At 48.4% G+C, this 17,602-nt stretch overlaps 1 protein-coding gene across 1 annotated transcript in view; it reads right to left on the bottom strand.

Annotated features, from left to right (window-relative positions):
• Window positions 1-1,685: 1,685 nt before the first annotated feature.
• The window catches only part of ZNF827 (zinc finger protein 827), a 165,725-nt gene continuing 149,808 nt past the window's right edge, over window positions 1,686-17,602 (bottom strand). Inside the window, 6 exon segments of the mRNA XM_054717698.1 lie at window positions 1,686-2,571; window positions 6,036-6,213; window positions 6,536-6,727; window positions 11,725-11,891; window positions 13,456-13,627; window positions 16,700-16,837. Of these exon segments, the coding sequence (XP_054573673.1) occupies window positions 1,752-2,571; window positions 6,036-6,213; window positions 6,536-6,727; window positions 11,725-11,891; window positions 13,456-13,627; window positions 16,700-16,837 (1,667 nt within the window). The 3' untranslated portion in view covers window positions 1,686-1,751.

Here is a 17,602-nt window from a genome sequence, read left to right as displayed (position 1 = left end):
CCCAACTCTAGGATCACACCTGATGGAAAACAGCAATGCAGTAAGAAGCATTCCTCCTGTACACAGTTCTTCAATAGATAAATAATATATAAACTTTTATATCCCAAGCTTCCCATCATCATACAAAGCACATTTCTTCCTGCTCTTTTAGCCTGTTTCATACAGGAAATGCTGTTGTCTTAAAAAATACAAGCACTTAACGTATTCAGCCAAAGATTCTTTTCCTCTTCTCCTTTTTAAATCACCCATTACTTTGAAAGATTAGCAAAGGGCTATGCTACCAATCACATCTGCTTCTTGCTGCAATAAAGTGCTGCACATAAGTTGCCATTTTAATGACCACAAAATAAGAGCTTTAAATAAGTATAAAGTTAGCCTCCTAGCAGATTACATCTACCAGGCGTTAACAAAATGGAATACAGAATTATTACCAACATGGAGAATACCTCTAGAGCCAGACGGCCGGCAAACACAATGGACACGTCTCAGGGGCATAAACGGAACCGCAGGACTGAACAGCACCTTGTTTTTGGGTGGTTATATGTCAACGAGCTTGGGACAAAAATTTTTAAATATACAGTTTACTCGTTCCATATAAAAGGTACATTTTCTTTCACTTTCATTTTTCTTTATTTTTATTTTTTTGCAGATGAGAAACAAAAACTAGTGCAAGACCAAAGCACTGTGCAAAACTGCCGTTTCTTTTTTTTTTTTTTTTTTTTTTTAGTCTGAGCATTTATACCCAGAATTGATCCAAACCCCTTTTAATCTCCTTGGCTGGATTTATCAACCATAAAATTTTCCACTCATACTATTTTTTTTTTCCTGCAAACAAATGGTAACCACTGAATACATCATATATATATATATATATATATATATATATATATATATATATAATCTGCCCTTAAAAAATGATTCACTGCGTGTGTCCCACACGCATTGTGTATGTATGGACACACACACACAACACACTTAAGTTTTGTGATGTTGGCCTCAGTGCTGCGGGACATTTCTTCCAGACGGGACTCTTGCTGCCTCGCGTCTTCATAACCAGAGGAGATTCTGCACGAGGTCGCCAGCTCTGTGGGAAATCTCCAGCAGCACCGTGGGTGTCTACCATTCCTTCATGGACCGCGCACCAGGCCCCACCACTCGGCAGCCGTGAAACGGGTGGTGAAGAAGGGGCTCGGGGAAGGACAGCAGTGGATGAACAACCCAGGAGGGAAAATCATGTTCATCGTGGTGAAAGAAGCCAGCACAGAGAATGTGCAATAGAAATCTCATGGCACATGACACACGGCTTTCTCTTTCAGAATCCACAAACGCCCACACACCCCATTCACCCAACAGAAAACAAAAAATGCACCAGTAGATAAGCTGACAAGTGCTGATTGCTATTAAGGACACTCTCTTTAGGGCTGAGCAAGACAAAATTCCTTTCAGGGAAAGGTTGGGAGCAGGGCTGAGAGTGGGCGCGGGGGCCGGGGAGGCATGCCTCTGAAGGTAGATGTACGCAGTAGGTCACCTCTCTGGAGATCGGATAAAGCAGCTTTCAGGTCAATGCAATAGGTATACACACAGAGCCAATTCTCTAGTCCTTCCTAAAGATATACAGTACACGTGGTTCAGACCCACGGGGGTCTGCGGGTTTTGCAGCAACATACACCTGCTGGGGTCGGGTGTAAGTTTTGCGGGTTTATTTTGTTTTTGTCTCTGTCACTTTGTTTTTGGTACGGAACATGCTGCCCTCAGACAGTCTCTGCTCTTTCTCTCAGTCCGAGATAGGCGAGGAAGGAGTGTTTGGGGGACGGGATGCTGGGAGGCGCAGTCTGAGGTCGGGGAGGGTGGAATGTGAGATCCAAGTGGTTCTTGGGGTATAACATTGTCAAGGGAATGAGATGGGCAAAATCCGAGTTCCGGTACTTGTCAAAGCGCAAAGGGGAGCCGTTGAAGGCCAGAGCCTTGAGTGCCAGGTTGGGCTCTGAGCTGCTGCCGTGGACAGCTGACAGGGCCACGGTCTGCAGAGCCTGGGAGGCGGACATGACCGACAGGGGAGACAAGAGATTCCGAGAGCTCCCGACGATGAGGAGCGGGGCCCCGGGGCCGGCTGGTTTCTTGGGGGCCGGACACAGGCCCTTCTTGTCCTCCTCGGGGCAGTCCCCACTCTGGTGCTTCTTGACGTGGCGGCTGAAGACGAAAGGGTGTGTGGTCTTGAACAGGCACTCTTCGCAGCTGAAGGTCTGGCGAGGGGCGTGCTTCAGCTTCTTGTGCAGGTTGAGATTGTCCTTGCGTTTGCAGCTGTAGCTGCACTGGTCACAGTGGAAGGGCCGCTCCCCGGTGTGGACGCGCACGTGCTCGATGAGCTTGTTGGCGGTCTTGGACAGGTAGCCGCACTGGTCGCACTTGTAGTGGTTGCCGAGGCGATGCTCCCGGGTGTGCGTCTCCAGCTCCAGCTGGTTGGCCTTCACCATCTGGCAGATCCGGCACTTGTACTCCATCTTGTAGTGGGTCTTGAGGTGGCACTCCATGGCGGCGGGGCGGTTGGTGGAATAAATGCAGAATGGGCACCTGCCGGGGGGAAGCAAGGGAAGGGAGGGTCAGCCAGGCAGGTCCCGCCGCGGCCCTGCTTCTCCCCTCCTCACGGGCCACCCTGCAAACCCCGAGGCCTGGCTGCCCCTGCCCAGCCCAGCCCTGCTGCCTCTCAGAGCTGAAGAGGACCCTCTTGGGCTCTCTGTGCCGACAGAGCCGTCCCCCCCGGGGGAGGAGCTAGCTCTGAGGAGGTGCGCTCAGCCTACTCTGGGTCTCCTGGCGGGAGCAGCGAACACCAACCCTCAGGAAGGGGAGCAGAGAAAGGGTGAGAGTTACGTTAGCTGTGGCTCCCCTCCATCCTCCCGCCCCCTCGGAGCCCTCCCCACCCCCCACGGACACAGCGGAGGTCTAACCCTCACGACCTCCCCTCGAGATGGGAGCAACACAAAGAATCGACGTTTCATGCACCACACCAAGCACACGCAGAAAGGCTAAGAGTTTTAAAGAACAGCTTACAGGGGAAAGCTACCTCCAGCAAACAGAAAGTCGTAGGCTCAGAATCGTGCTTATGAAAGGTTAGGACGAGAAGGCCTGTGTGTGTGCGTGCATGCGTGTGTGTGTGTGTGTGTGTATGTGTGTGTGTGTGTCAGTGTGTGTACATAGGTCTGTACTCTAGGCCTGTCTCCTGCAGCTGTTTCCCCACCAGGGAAGGAAGGTGAGGACCAGGACAGGGGCATGGGAGAAGGACGCCCACCCCCCAGCTGTCGACTAGGGAGGGATAAGGAGGGAGAGTGGTGCCTGCTCTCTGGAGCTTGAAGACAGTATTCATACATTATGACATCATCATGCTCAGGGGGCGGGACCTCAGCTAACATTTCCTCTGCATTCTGCCCAGGGCTTGGTAAGTGCTCAGGGTAGGCACTGCGTTATTATTGGACTGGTCTCTACACAGAATTTAGGCAGATTCTGGCCCCAGCTCTGCCACCTAACTGGGCTCTAGCTGGATCCGCCCTGGGCCAAAGCCTGGGCCTCTCCGTGGCTCGGTTTCTCCACCCTCCGCAATGAGGCTACGCTCCCCGCCCAGCCGCCTGGCTGTCCAGAGGGGCCAGGAGGAGCCGTGAAGGCATGTTTACAAATTCTGCTCTTGGAGAAGCTGCCGGGCTCGAGTCAGTGGCTGATATGATAGCGGTAGCGTGTTTGCTCTCTTTACAAACAGAATGCAAATGCAAAAGTGGCTGCCTGAGCTCTGGCTGGGCCCCCGCAGGGCAGGCCCAGGAGCGAGGTGTGCTCTGAGGGTTTGAGAAGTGTTCAGCAGAGCCCAACACAACCAGGTGCACCGTGCACTGCTCCTCAGCGCCAAGCTCGCCGTTAGCCTTGGACCCTCAGCTCACAGAAGAGTGCACACGAGAGAAATAAAAGCCCATTCCCAGGTCAGGTGCACACACAACCCCTACGCCAAGCTGGGCCTTACCTAGAGGAGTCTGAAACTCACCACTGTCCTGAGCTACGGCAAAAGAAAAATAATAGTATAATCTTATTCGATCTGCATTATGAACAGGATATAGAGTACAAGCAGTTCCATCACAGAAAAGCAATTTAGACATCGGCAGTCTGTTTCACTTTAAGGACATTTCTGTGACCCACAGCTCAATCTTCCTTGCGCTGCTCAGGGGAAGTGCTAAGGGTGTAGCAGGGGCCCGTTATTTATCGTCACGGCACTCTCTCAGGCAAATTAATGCTCCGATATGGCAAAGGGAAAACAAAACAAAACAAAAACAAAAACAAAGACTCACTGTATAGCCAGAAGGCTTTATCAATTTTTTCAAAGTATTCTTCTACTTGGTCATCCTAGAACATAAACTATTACACAGGGGACCGTTAGCACCGCACGGGAAGTGTCTGTACCGCAAAAGCATCAGGGTCACTGTGCATTCTCCCCAGTGGCTCAGAGCCTGGGACCCCTCGGGTCCCCGAGGAAAGGCTGACTGGCAGGGCCACGACTGGCCAGGCCGCAGTGCATGGCTGTGACTGGGCAATCGGGGAGGGCAGTGAGCATAGTCCAACCACAGAAGTATATGGCTTTTCTTTATCAATAGGAGTGCACAAATGTTTAGAAAGGGACAGTGGGAACAAACCAAATCAAATTCCCATTTACTGGTTGTCTTGAGTTATAACTGCCCCTCCCCCATCCCTCAAGACCTCCCCTCCCCCCTCCCCCCTAAGCACCCCCAAGACTGAAACAAAATGGAAATCCACAGTAGGTGTTGCTCCCTGACTCTGCTGTTCGGGCAGGGTTTTGAGGAGTGTCCCGCTGACCAGGTAGGTGTGGGGTGGGGGGAAGACAGGCCTGTGCTGCCCCCCCAACACTCGACTCCCAGGGTCCTGGGTCTCTCCATCCCACGCCCAATCGGGAGAGTCATGCCCCCCCCCCCCCCCCCCCCCCGCCCCGGCCCGGCAAGTTGTGAGTTTCAAAGGCCAAAATGTTTTAAGACAAGGTTTTTTCCCCCTTGTAATTAAGTAAAATGTAATTTTTCATTCATTGAAATTACACGATCATTTCAGCTAAACATGAACAATTCCTGCCTCGAAAGCAGTGTGTCTTTCTGTGCCCAATGGCATAAGCTTCTTTCTCTTTCCTAGACCATAAGTGCCTCGTGAACAGGGACCCTGATTACCGACTCTCGGGAAGATTAAATTCTGGTCATGGTAGGACATACACTTCCTGAGGGTGGAAATTAGGTTTTATTCCTTATTTGCCCTCTAGCACCTAATCAAGCCAGACGCACCGTACACTGGATAATGACTGATTAGTCTCGCTTCAGACCGAGGGCTTCCTGCAAATATTGGCTGATGATGATGCTAACTGCCTAGGTCTCTGCGGGGAGGAATCTGTGAATACGTGACAGAAAACATCAGCTCTCAGGCAGGGAATCCCAATTCCAGGTCCCGGGAAGGCATAAGGCACGTCTGCAGGGACCTGAGAGGCTCATGGGCCTTGCGTGGAAAACGCTGCCTCCTGCCTGTTCAAACTGGCAAGGTTCCATTACTTGGGGCGGGGTGTGGATGAAGTGGTTGCGATACTTATTTAAAAGATACCTGGCAAGTCGCCTAAAAAAAAACAGAGATGGTGAAGTGCAGTGACAGTGTAATGATTTACACTTGGGGACACTAACCCAAGTCCATTACCATCAAGTCTGAACAAAACCCAGGCAGTGTGGGATGAGTCTACCCCTGCGTGCTCAGACGCTCCAACATGCCTTCCTGCTTGCTCCGAATCCCGGGCTATTTGTACAATGGATTCTCCTGCTGATGTCTGCTGACCCCCTTGGGGACAGGTCTGATTCACACCCAGCTAAAGGCAGCAGAGGTGCCTGCCTAACTCCCCTCATGCCAAGCTCTCCCTCTCGGTGACCCCAAAATCTTCAGGGGAGGGGCCGGGGTGAGGGTGGGGGAAGGGTGTTTAATAACAACACAGTAAAAGGTTCTGTACTTGCTTTCCTTACTTGAGCCCACCGGTGGGGACAGTGTGGCATTTCTTATGCTCCAGCAGCTGTTCGGGGGTCTTCATGAACTTGTGGCACACGTCACACTCAAACATCCGGGTGATGAGGTGTATCTGCAGATGGCGCTCAAACATGTTCTTCGTCTTGCAGACAAAGTTGCAAAAAACGCATTCGAACCCTGGAAGGACCGAAGCTGGGTGTACAGGTGCGTGGGGTAGAGGGACAGGAGGGCGGGAGCAGGGCCGAGACCCCCTTTCTTCACCCCTCCCCCCAGTTTTTTATACCCTTCCAGACGCTGTTCCCTGCATCTCTGTGCTAAAAGAAGTTAACAGCTTTGGAGTCAGTGTCACACTCCCCATCCTTCCACCCCATATTGGGTGCAAATCAAGCCAAAAGGAACGTTCTGGGACCCAATATCTGCTTCCAACACCCCTCCTGACAAGGGGGTCATGCCTCCGGAGTGGGGAGGGCTGAGCAGGCCACGCCACCTCCTCCCTTACCTTTCTCGGGCTTCTCCTCACTATTCAGTGAGGGTTGGCTCCCGGGCACAACAGAGATGACCAGCAGGCTGTTCCCGCTCTTGTTTTTCTGGGAGCTGTCTGAGTCATCTTTGCTGTTGGCTGAATCACTCAGAGCGGAGAGGGAGGATGATGAGGGGCTGTTTGATTCACTTGGGGTCTTCCTGTCTTCCACTAAAAAAGAAAAAAAAAACCAAGTCTGTTATTTAGGAGATGGACACCCTGGGATAAACAGAAGTCGGGGGGGTGTGGGGCTGTGTCTCATGGCTACACCATCATTCAGGGGGCATAAGCTGCGGTCTCCAGCTCCTCTAGGGCACCTGCTGGGGTCCCAGGTCGCGGTCACCTCTGGTGATGACACTCACGGTACTTGGGGCCAAGAGCAGGCCCTCATTCATTTGATGAGGGTTTATGGATAGCTTACTATAATTAAAATAAATGACAGTAGTAGCTAAGATGTACTGAAAGTGTTGCCAAGTTCCAGAATCTCGGTCATGCTTTAAATGCCTTGTCTCATTTTATTCTAAAAAAAAAACACAAAACTGCTAAGGCACAACTATTATCACCCCCATTTTACAGATGAGGATGGGGAGGCACAATGAGGTGAGTCAGTTGGTCTGACTCTAGCATCCATGTTCTTCATCAGCGCCCTGAATTCTCCCTCAAAGCCAGCAGTAAACAGTCAATAGACCATTAAAACCTAGTGTCAGTAGACTTCTGCTTCCATTCAAGAGACGGAATTTATCATCGCTACTGAAACAACTAACAAAAAGACAGTCAAAACATATCAAACAATAGTTTTCACAATACTGGACACCAGGCAATGAAGAAGAATGACCCCTGAGAGGCAGGAAAGACCTTCCAGACTGCAGTGTAGGGAGGGGTATGGAGGTGGAACCCAGTTGACCTGCTGATTTGAGGAGACAAGACTGGTGGTCTGGGAGATCAACATGGCGGGACCTTGAAGGACAGAGTACTAGAGGGGAAGAACTCAGAGACCTGCAGAGGATCTCCCGGTGTATTCAGCAGAGTATGGATTGGAGCATGTATTGGAGGGAAAATAAGCCATCTGAAAGGCTTAGAGAACAGTGCCTGTTTCCACCAGCCAGATTGGAAAAAACTTGTAATTCCTAAGGCAGTGGGTAGAAAACAGGAAGTTCTTTTAGTAGTGGGAGATAATTAGCCCTAGATGGGGCACTGCTCCAGACCCATCTGACAAGTCATAAAAGCAAGACCCAAGAGGATCAAAGTTTCAAGAATATTTATAGGAATATAAAGTATCTGGCACCTAATAAGGTAAAAACCACAATGTCTGACATTCAAAGATTCTCAAGCATGCAGAGAAACAAAACACAACCCAAAGGGGAGAATATCAACCAATGAAAACTGACCCAGTTGTTGGAATTTGCAGACAAGGACATGAGAACAGTAATATAATTGTATTCCATATGTTAAAAAAGTTAAGTAGAGAGATGGAAGATACAAAAAAAATACCCAAATCAAATTTCTAGAGATGAAAATTACAATGTCTGAGATGAACAATACACTGGATGGGACCGCTAACAATTTAGACACAGTAAAGAAAAGATTCGTGAACCTGAAGATAATAGCAATAGAAATTATCTGAAACAGAAAGAGAAAAGAATCACAAAAATAAAAAGAGCACCCAGTGAACTGTGGGATGCCTTCAGGCAGCTTAGTATAAGCTTAATTGGAGTCCCTGATTGGGCAGGGAAGGCAGGAAAATATACTTGAAATAGTCAAAAACTTTCCAAATTTGAGGAACACCATACAACCATTGATCCAAGCAGTGCAATGAGTCCCAAGCATAAGAAAGATGATGAAATCTCTACAAGGGACATTATAATCAAATTGCTCAAAACCAGTGATAAATAAAAAAGTCCTAAAAGCAGCCAGACGAAAAAGGACACATTATGTGCAGAGGAACAAAAAAAGGATGACAGCAGATTTTTCACTGTACACAATGCAAGTGTGAAGGAGTGGAACAACATCTTTAAAGTATGAAAACATATTTCACAAGCAAAGGCAAAAGAAAAAGGATATATAAAAGCTGAAAGAATTAATTACCTGTAGACCTGAATTACAAAGAAATGTTAAAACAAGTTCTTCAGGCAGAAGGGAAATTATACTAATGTAAAAATGGATCTACATAAAAGAATGGAGAGCACCAGAAATGACAACTATATGGGTAAATATGTGAGTTTTTCTTATTTAAAGCTCTTTAAAAAGTAATAAAACTAATTTTGTTTAAAAAAACCATTAATAATGTAATATTTATAGCACATACACATATGAGAACAATAACATAACAGCTGGTGGGGAAGAAATGGAAGTATGCTATTGTGAGGTCTTCTACTACATGTGAAGTGGTATGGTACCCTGCGATAAAGATGTACTTATAAATCCAAATAACTGGAAGCATATACTATTCATGGTTCAGGAGACTCAACATTAAGATGTCAGCTCTCCCCAAACTAATTCAGTGCAACCCCATAGTTTTACATTAAGGTGAAAAAATATAGGGAAACTGTACTGCAGATCCAAGGAGGGGACTTATCCTGCTCTACTTACATATTTCCTTAAAATTAAATTTTAAGTTAAAAATTAATATTTTGCTGGTTGATTTTTTTCCCCCTACAGATAAATTCCCAGAAGTGGGATTACTGGGTCACAGAGCATTACATTTTCAAGCCTCTTAGTATATATATTACCTAAATAGTTTCCCTCAGTTCTGCTCCTCTGCAGGCCATAGGCACAAGAGTACCAGCAGCGCCCGGCGACAGTGGGCGACACTGTAGCATGTGCTCCTAACGTAGCAGGGCAAGACAAGCCGCCCTTGAGCTTCGCCTTGACTGCTCAGTGAGGTTGAGCATTTTTTCTTAGGTTAAGCAATTAGCTTTTACTTTTTTTTTTTTTTTTACCGTGAATTGGCTGTTCATGTTCTTTCCAAATTCTTAGAGACCCAAAGTGTTTCTTACCCATTTATATGAACGTTCTAATTAAATACATGAGCTTTTTGTCATTTTTACAAACACATTTTCAGAATGTGGGGTTTTACTTGGTTTCCCTTCTCTTCTTTCTTTCTTTCGCAAAAAAAAAAGAAGTTTTTATGTGTCCAATCTCTTGATTCTTTTCCTTTGTGATTTCTTGTTATCCATTAAGCATTTACAAATCTTCCTCGCTGTGTTTGATGAATATTCTATTCTATTTTCCTCAAGCCTTTCTAGGACAGATAGTAAACAAGGATTGTGTAGGTTATTTTGGTGTCAGTGTGAGGTAAGTATTGATGGCTGTATTTTCCAAACAGCTATTCAAATTCCTCACCACCGTTATCACAACTTTTAAAAATTGCAGCAAAACTTGCATTGAGGATGTCCCAGCACCAGAAAGAATATGTTCCCCTTGCTGATGTTCTCCGCAGCGACAGGAGCCCGGAGAGGGAGAAAGGGAGTAAGGAGGGGTCACTGCAGAAACACCCCATTCCCAAGCGTACCTTGGCTAAGAGCAGCCAGTAAGGAAGTGTGAGAAAGCACGTGGGTTCTGTGGGTGACCAGTTATAAATTTTGTGTTGATTAAAGCTCACCACAAGTTCATTCAGGTAACCAGATGGCATTGCAGATCCCCTAGGGCCTAGGGCACTAGAAGAAAAGGTGCCTGTTCCTGTGACAGGTAAATCCAATTAGAGAACAGGACTCGCAAAATTAGAGATTGGAAGTCCAACTCCCTTCCAGCCATTGTGGTTTCTATGGTCTTCTTGAGGTGGGGTGGGGGGCGGGGGAGGGAGGTTCTGGGCCGGGTTTAGGCATACTTTGGGGCGGAGAAGGCTAGGAGAATGGGAGAATAACAGAAAAGAGAGTATCTGAAGAGCCCGTGGAAACGGGAGAGAGGCTGGCTTTCCCTCCAGCAGCCACTCCAGAAATGCTGGATTTAATTGGTCTTCGACGTGGGTTTCCCAGCTCACCTGCTGCCCACGGTGCTAATGTGGTTATGGTCAGACAACCGACTGTAAAAATGGCACCTTCTCACTCAGCAGAACAGCTCTCTGCAGACCTCCAAGTCAGAGCTGCTCAACTTACTGACAAAAACAAGCTTTTATTGCTGTTGGCACCACGGAGCCAGAGCGGCCAGGAAAGCACAGAGAGATCCTTCTTGACCACGCACATCGTCAGCACAAATGTCAGGGAAATTTCCCTTCCTGAATCCTTCAAGTGCCAGTGATGTGAGGGGCCGCTCCAGCACCCAGGCCTGCAGTCAGCAACCCCAGCTTGTGATTTGTAGCAAAGGCAGGGAGCTCTTCCTCATTCTCACATAAGGACTCCTCGTCAGTGTCATTTGTAACCATCACTTGCGAGAGGATAATTGCATGGCAAAGTCAAAATGTTAACTTCATTAAATAGAAGAAATTAACCAGAATGGCAAGAGTCGGAAATGAAAGGGAGCCCTGGCAAAGGCGTGGCTGCGGCCCGGGGAGAGACTGGGTCGATTCAGGAGCATCTGGTCTTCCTTGCCCCTGAACAGACGGGCCACGCAGCATCACGGAGCGTGTCAGGGCTGCGGAGTCACGCAAGGAGCAGAGCCCGCAGCGGTAGGTGCGTGGTGCCTGGCCCAGCAAAACAGAGGTCCAGCCTTTGCCAAGGTTTGGGTGGGGCTGCCAGAATGTCAGCGGCTCAGAAAGAAGGTTCTAGAATGATGACTGTTCTGGTCTGAGTTTCTGGAGTCATATCCTAAGGTTGACCTTGGACAGAATACCTCCCCTCTGTGAAGCCTCAGCTCTCAGCCTCTGTAGTATGATAACAGTAGTATGGGCCTCAGGGGTCGTTAGGAGGCTTATATGGGACCCGGCGTGCAAAGGTGCAAGCCTGGGGCGTCGGGAAAGCAATGGCTGTTACTAGAGGATGATGGCAAGCAGACAGCTCAGCCCCTCTCAACCGTCCCAACCTGTGAGTGTTTCAGATCAGCCGGTGCACAAGCCGTGCCCGGCCATGGCACTGTGGCCACAGGGAAGTGTGGCTCTGCTACCCCCGGGGACGTTCTTCCTTCTGAGGAAGGAGATGTCAGTGTCACATGGCGATGAGGCTGCTTCTGCCAGGTGGACAGGCAGTCTGGGGTGGCAGGGAATGGAGGCGAGAAGGACCGATGGGAATGGTCACCTGTGTGCTTGGTGCCAATGTGAGCCTTTATCTCTGCCTCCTCCATGGTGACGAAGTCGCAGGCAGTGCAGCAGATGGAGAACATCCACTGCTCCTTGTCCACGTGGAGGGACATGTGGCTGACAAACTGGACGTTGAGCTCGGTCTCAAATCCACACACATGGCAGCTACATGAGAGGACGAAGGAAAGAGGGGGAGAGAGGAGCGATATTCTAAATGCAGGCGACCCACTCACGCCCAGTACACTCAGAAAACGGGCTTGTACACACTGTCCTCCCCATTAGGAAATTCTGCTTTCTCAGATGCCTCTGAAGTGGTCGCTGGGCTACATGGATTTAGTGCCCGAATATGTAACAATCCCATCCACGCTATAACGATGTTAAATAATCAGAGAGTTAATTAAAGATTCCAGATTCCAGATGCTGCATGCCTTCTCACGATTCCTTGGGGCAAAGGGATGCAGCACAGCCTTGCCAAGACATGAGTGCGGCTGGTACACGGAGCAGCGTGGCGCGCCCTGCACTCCCTCGAGCCTCCCACTGCCTCCCACTGCCTCCCACTGCCTCCCCTGCCTCCCACCGCCTCCCACCGCCTCCCACTGCCTCCCACTGCCTCCCCTGCCTCCCACCGCCTCCCCTGCCTCCCAGCCTCCCACTGCCTCCCACTGCCTCCCACTGCCTCCCCTGCCTCCCACCGCCTCCCCTGCCTCCCACTGCCTCCCAGCCTCCCCTGCCTCCCACCGCCTCCCCTGCCTCCCCTGCCTCCCACTGCCTCCCCTGCCTCCCCTGCCTCCCACTGCCTCCCACTGCCTCCCCTGCCTCCCACTGCCTCCCCTGCCTCCCACTGCCTCCCCTGCCTCCCCTACCTCCCACTGCCTCCTCTACCTCCCACTGCCTCCCCAGCCTCCCCTGCCTCCCACTGCCTCCCCTGCCTCCCACTGCCTCCCCTGCCTCCCACTGCCTCCCCTGCCTCCCCTACCTCCCCTGCCTTTCCTGCCTCCCCCTGCCTCCCACTGCCTCCCACTGCCTCCCCTGCCTCCCCTGCCTCCCACTGCCTCCCACTGCCTCCCCTGCCTCTGGAAACCTCCTGGGTAGCAGTGAGAGCACACAGGTCGTTGGATGGCACTCCTGCCTGTGACAATTCCCGATAGAAGCCACCCATCCATGGAGACATTTCATGCAAATGCAAGTTTCTACCAATCCCTACAGCCTCTCTCGTGGGTAAGATTTGGGGTTTTATGGCACCCAAACCAAATACTGATTTATGGCCAGAATGGGAAAAAACCATAAAATTCCAGCCACTAAAGGACAAAACGCGACTCGAGGAGAAGCAGCTATGCCTTCACGGCTACTTCCTCAGGGTTCTTGGGTTTATGTTTCCTCGTCTCCTTTCCTGCGGACACTCTCAGGAAGCAGCAAAGGGCTCAGTTACTAGGGCAGGAGCTCGCCAGCTGCCCAGCCCTGGAAGCTAATAATCCCAGAGCCCTGCCGCTCTCTGGAGCTCCCCGCCCCCACCCAGGGGCGAGAGCCACCTCTCAGACCGTTTCCCTTTCAATTCATTCCACCAGGCACCATGCCAGGGGGAGTCATTGCAACTGTAGGGTCTCATCTAAGCAAAGCAACTATGACAATGCAGGCCAGTGCGTCTGTTGAGCAGAGGTGTCTGTCAGGTCTGCCTCGCAGACGGCAGGGAGGGTGGGAAGGCTGGACTAGGGTTCCAGCCCCAGCTCACCTGTAATAATAAGGGTGCTTCCTCCCGTCACTGCCTTCAGAGGTGACGGCGCTGACAATGTCCTCAGTGTCCGTACTCACCAGCTTCACCGAGTGGACGGTCAGGTGCTGGTTCAGGTTCGCGCGGCACTTAGCAGCGTAGGGGCACAAGTGGCATTTGTATTTTCTTTCCTCTGGAGGAGAAAGAGCAGAAAACCCCCAGCTGATCTGAGAAATGAAATCCCAACACCTTGCAAGAGACCACTTAAGGGTATCAAGGAAGAGTGGGGGGCGGTATTCAAGTCTCATTTCAAGTGGGGACAAAGGGAACACCTTGGAATTGTAAGTCTCTAAAAAGTCTTTACCCGGCAGGTCACTCCTGTATTAACATTTCCAAAGATAAAATAAAGTCCCCAGGCAATTGGATCATCTACTTTTTCCTGGACACCCACAGGCTAAGGCGAGCTAAAAGCATATTAGTGCATGTGTGTGTGCGTGCGCACGCACGCGCGTGTGTGTGGATGAGAGAATGCTGTGAGTGTGTGTGTGTGTGAGTGTGCATGAGAGTGTGCTGTGAGTGTGTGAGTGTGCATGAGAGTGTGCTGTGAGTGTGTGTGTGAGAGTGTGCTGTGAGTGTGTGTGTGCGCATGAGAGTGTGCTGTGAGTGTGTGTGTGAGTGTGCTGTGAGTGTGTGAGTGTGCATGAGAGTGTGCTGTGAGTGTGTGTGTGCACATGAGAGTGTGCTGTGAGTGTGTGTGAGTGTGTGTGTGTGTGCTGTGAGTGTGTGAGTGTGTATGAGAGTGTGCGGTGAGTGTGTGTGTGAGTGTGCGTGTGTGCTGTGAGTGTGTGAGCACACGCCTCCCCACGTGTCAGGTGTGGGTGGGTGCTAAGCCAGGGAAGGAGGAGTGAAACTGTTCGCAGGACTGGTGAGTAAAAGAAGCTCCATCATGTTCCCTAAGCTCCAGGCCTGGGTCAGCCAAGAAATAAAAAACTAATGAAATTAAAGGAATAAAAAATGACTCATGTGAAATAATTGAATTGGAAATTTACATTTTACATAAAATAAAATTTCTCAATTACTTTCTTAATGGGCACTCTCTCCTAGCACTGACAGTGTTTCAGGACTCCTCCAGAGTGGCCGTCGGAATACATTTGGTGAGTCAAGCAAATTAAAGTGAAGGAGCAGCCCCGGCTTTCACTGTGCAGATCAAGGCCGCGGAGGGCAGCGGAAGACAGGAGCTACCTCGTTTTCTGTCCTTCTGCTCTTCCCCTGCAGACCGAGCTGGCCTTCGAAAAGAAAAATACCTGTCTTGTCTGCTTCACGGGGAAGGACACAGACAGGTTTTTCCACAACAACATGCAAGGCATGGCTGTAATTACAGGTGGCCCCCAACATCTGAGGGGCTGCTGGCCTGGGCTCAGCAGGGCTAGGGAAAGGGGCCCTGAGGTGCAGATAAGAGAGAGTCCTCTCTGGAATTTTTGCATTTGTATTAATAAGCAAGGTTGTTAATTTTGGTATTAACGTGAATTGCTGAACTTTCTTTTTCTATCATTTGGAAAGGTTTATAATACTGGACTTTCCTACTCTTAAAAGGTTACAAAGAACCCATCTGGACCTGATACCTTTATCAATAATATTATCTCCTTCATCGTCTTTCCAAATTTCCCTTTGGTAACTGATTTGCTTAAGTTTTTTTTCCTCCCCTGGGGTCAATTTTGGAAATTTTGCTTAAATTAGCTATGTCATCTAAGTTTTTAGCAGTTCTTTTCTTTTTGTCATAGAGTTGCCCTTATTCTCCAAAAATTCTTTAATAGCATTAATGATTAGGCTTCCTTTTCCATTCCTAATTTTGAATAGTTTTGCTTCCTTTTCCTTTCTTAATCAGGATTAAAGAAATTAATCTTTTTTGTGGTCTTTTTCTTCCTAGATTTTGTTTTTCTTTTACCAGTTCTTTTTTTTTTTTTTTTTAATCCCCATCCGAGGATATTTTTCCACTGATTTTTAGAGATTGGAAGAGAGAGGGAAAGATGGAGAGAAATATTGATTGGTTGGTTCTTGCACACATCCTGACCAGGGCCTGGGCCAGGTAGGAGCCTGCAACCAAGGTATGTGCCCTTGACCGGAATCGAACCTGGGACCCTTCAGTCCGCAGGCCGATGCTCTATCCACTGAGCCAAACTGGCTAGGGTTCTTTACTAGTTCTTTAAGATGCGTGCTAAGTTCCTTTCTGTGTTTCTTCTCTTCTAATTAAAACATTTAAGCCTATGAATTGTCCTCTGACCAGAGCTGAAGCTGTTTTTGTTCCAGGCCTAGGAATGAAGTGTTCCCCTTTTCATTTCTTCTAGATGTCTATAATTTGAGTTTTTATTTTCTTCCTGTTCTTTGACCTGGTTAGCTAGGGCATTTTATTGGCCTTTGGTTATTTTAAATTTCATCTGAGTATGAGCAGAGCATGTGACCTATAAAACTCCACTTTTCTGAACATATTAAAGTTTTCTTTGGGCTTAAGAATATGACTAAATTTTGTCTAGTGATTTTATACATATGAAAAGTAATCTTGTTATATTAATACTGCCTACCCTGCCTTCTTTATGATTTCATGTGATATGGGAAATCTCTACTTATTTTCTTTGTCATTTCCTATAAATAAGATACATCTGAACTTTTAGAAAGTCTGACCTTGGGTGTAAATATGGAAAACTTCATTTTATTATTTCTATCTTGCTTTATGTTTACAATCGATTCTACTGTATTTCTTTTGTCTTCCCTTATTTTTGCTGCATTAAGTTAATCTGTATTCCTCCTTTCCTCCTGAACTTGGTTGCTTTCCCTTTCCCAGCACACAGAATCAACCGTATTTCTTTACTATCATATATAAACAAGGACAGTGCCTGTTCCTCCACCAAGGTGTCCCTACTGCTGCCACCTACAATAAGATGAGCCCAATCAGATGGGATACAGCTCCATCCCCTGTGCCAACAAGATCAATAAATTCCTTGGAGTTGAGAAATTTTACCCAACTATGCTTAAATGTGCATCTTTTCTCATCAATCCTACTTGAACTCTATGAGTCCTTTCAATACAAATAAGAAACTCTATCCAGGGCCTTATTTGAACACGCCCGGTTAAATGGCCTGAGGAGGCCATGATAAAACACTCCCATCACTTCCTGTAATAATTCTCTTAGAGCAACTCAGCTTCTTGGTAATGGAGGCGCTGGTGATCCAGACCCGGGAAGGCACAGCAGTGAGGCTGACCGACTCACCTGTGTGCAGCGAGAGGTGTCGGGACAAGGTCTGCTGTCGGCCAAAGACTTTCCCACACACATCGCAGGGGAAAAGCTGGTCATTGAATTTCCAGGATGGCAATCCGTTGCCTGCCTCTAGCACAAGCTTTTCTGTCTCTGCACCAAAAGAACATGAACGAATTTCAGTTTAGTCAACATTCAGGAGTTAAGCAGAGGCTTCCTTCGACGAATGCGGCTGGTAACTACAAAGAAGTCCCAGTAACCTCTGGTCTTCATGCTCATTTGCTGTCTCTGAGAAGGCTATACTTGAACGTTGCGGTGGCAAATGAATCCCAATTTTAGTCAAGTCTCCGGTGTTTTCTCACTCTCATCACTAAAGGCCAGCAGACCCAACCTTCTAGTAGATGGGTAGCATGGTTTAGAACTGTGTCCACCGTACAGTCAGTACTCAATAAAAAAAACAACACATGTGGTACGAGTCAATGGTTGAGTTGCATGTTAAAATTCCAGAAATGACTTTTGCTACAAGGTAGTAAGTAAATCAAGAATGCTGAATCTCAGATTCTGATGCGAAAACCAATGGTTCGATCCCTTGAAAGGAAATACACTTTCACTGCCCTTTATGGGGAAAAGTTTTGTCCTATGTTCAGAAGGGTTACACAAAGTCTTTAATGAGGAACTTATGCTACAGAGAATCAGTGACGACAACTGCAAGCTGCTTGCTGTGGTCTGAATGTTTGTGCCCCTCCCCCACATTCATATATTGAAATCCTAATCCTTAAAGTGATGGTATCCGGAGGTGGGCTTCCGGGAGGTGCTTAGGTCATGAGGGTGGATTAGTGCTCTTACAAAAGAAGCCCCAGAGTTCCCTCACTCTTCCCACCCTGTGAGGACACAGTAAAAATATCTGCGATCCAGAAG

Source organism: Eptesicus fuscus, chromosome 6 (assembly GCF_027574615.1).
Source record: "Eptesicus fuscus isolate TK198812 chromosome 6, DD_ASM_mEF_20220401, whole genome shotgun sequence".
Classification (NCBI taxonomy): Eukaryota; Metazoa; Chordata; class Mammalia; order Chiroptera; family Vespertilionidae; genus Eptesicus; species Eptesicus fuscus.
Note: the sequence above shows the minus strand (reverse complement) of the source record. Positions and strands in the feature narration are given on the sequence as shown.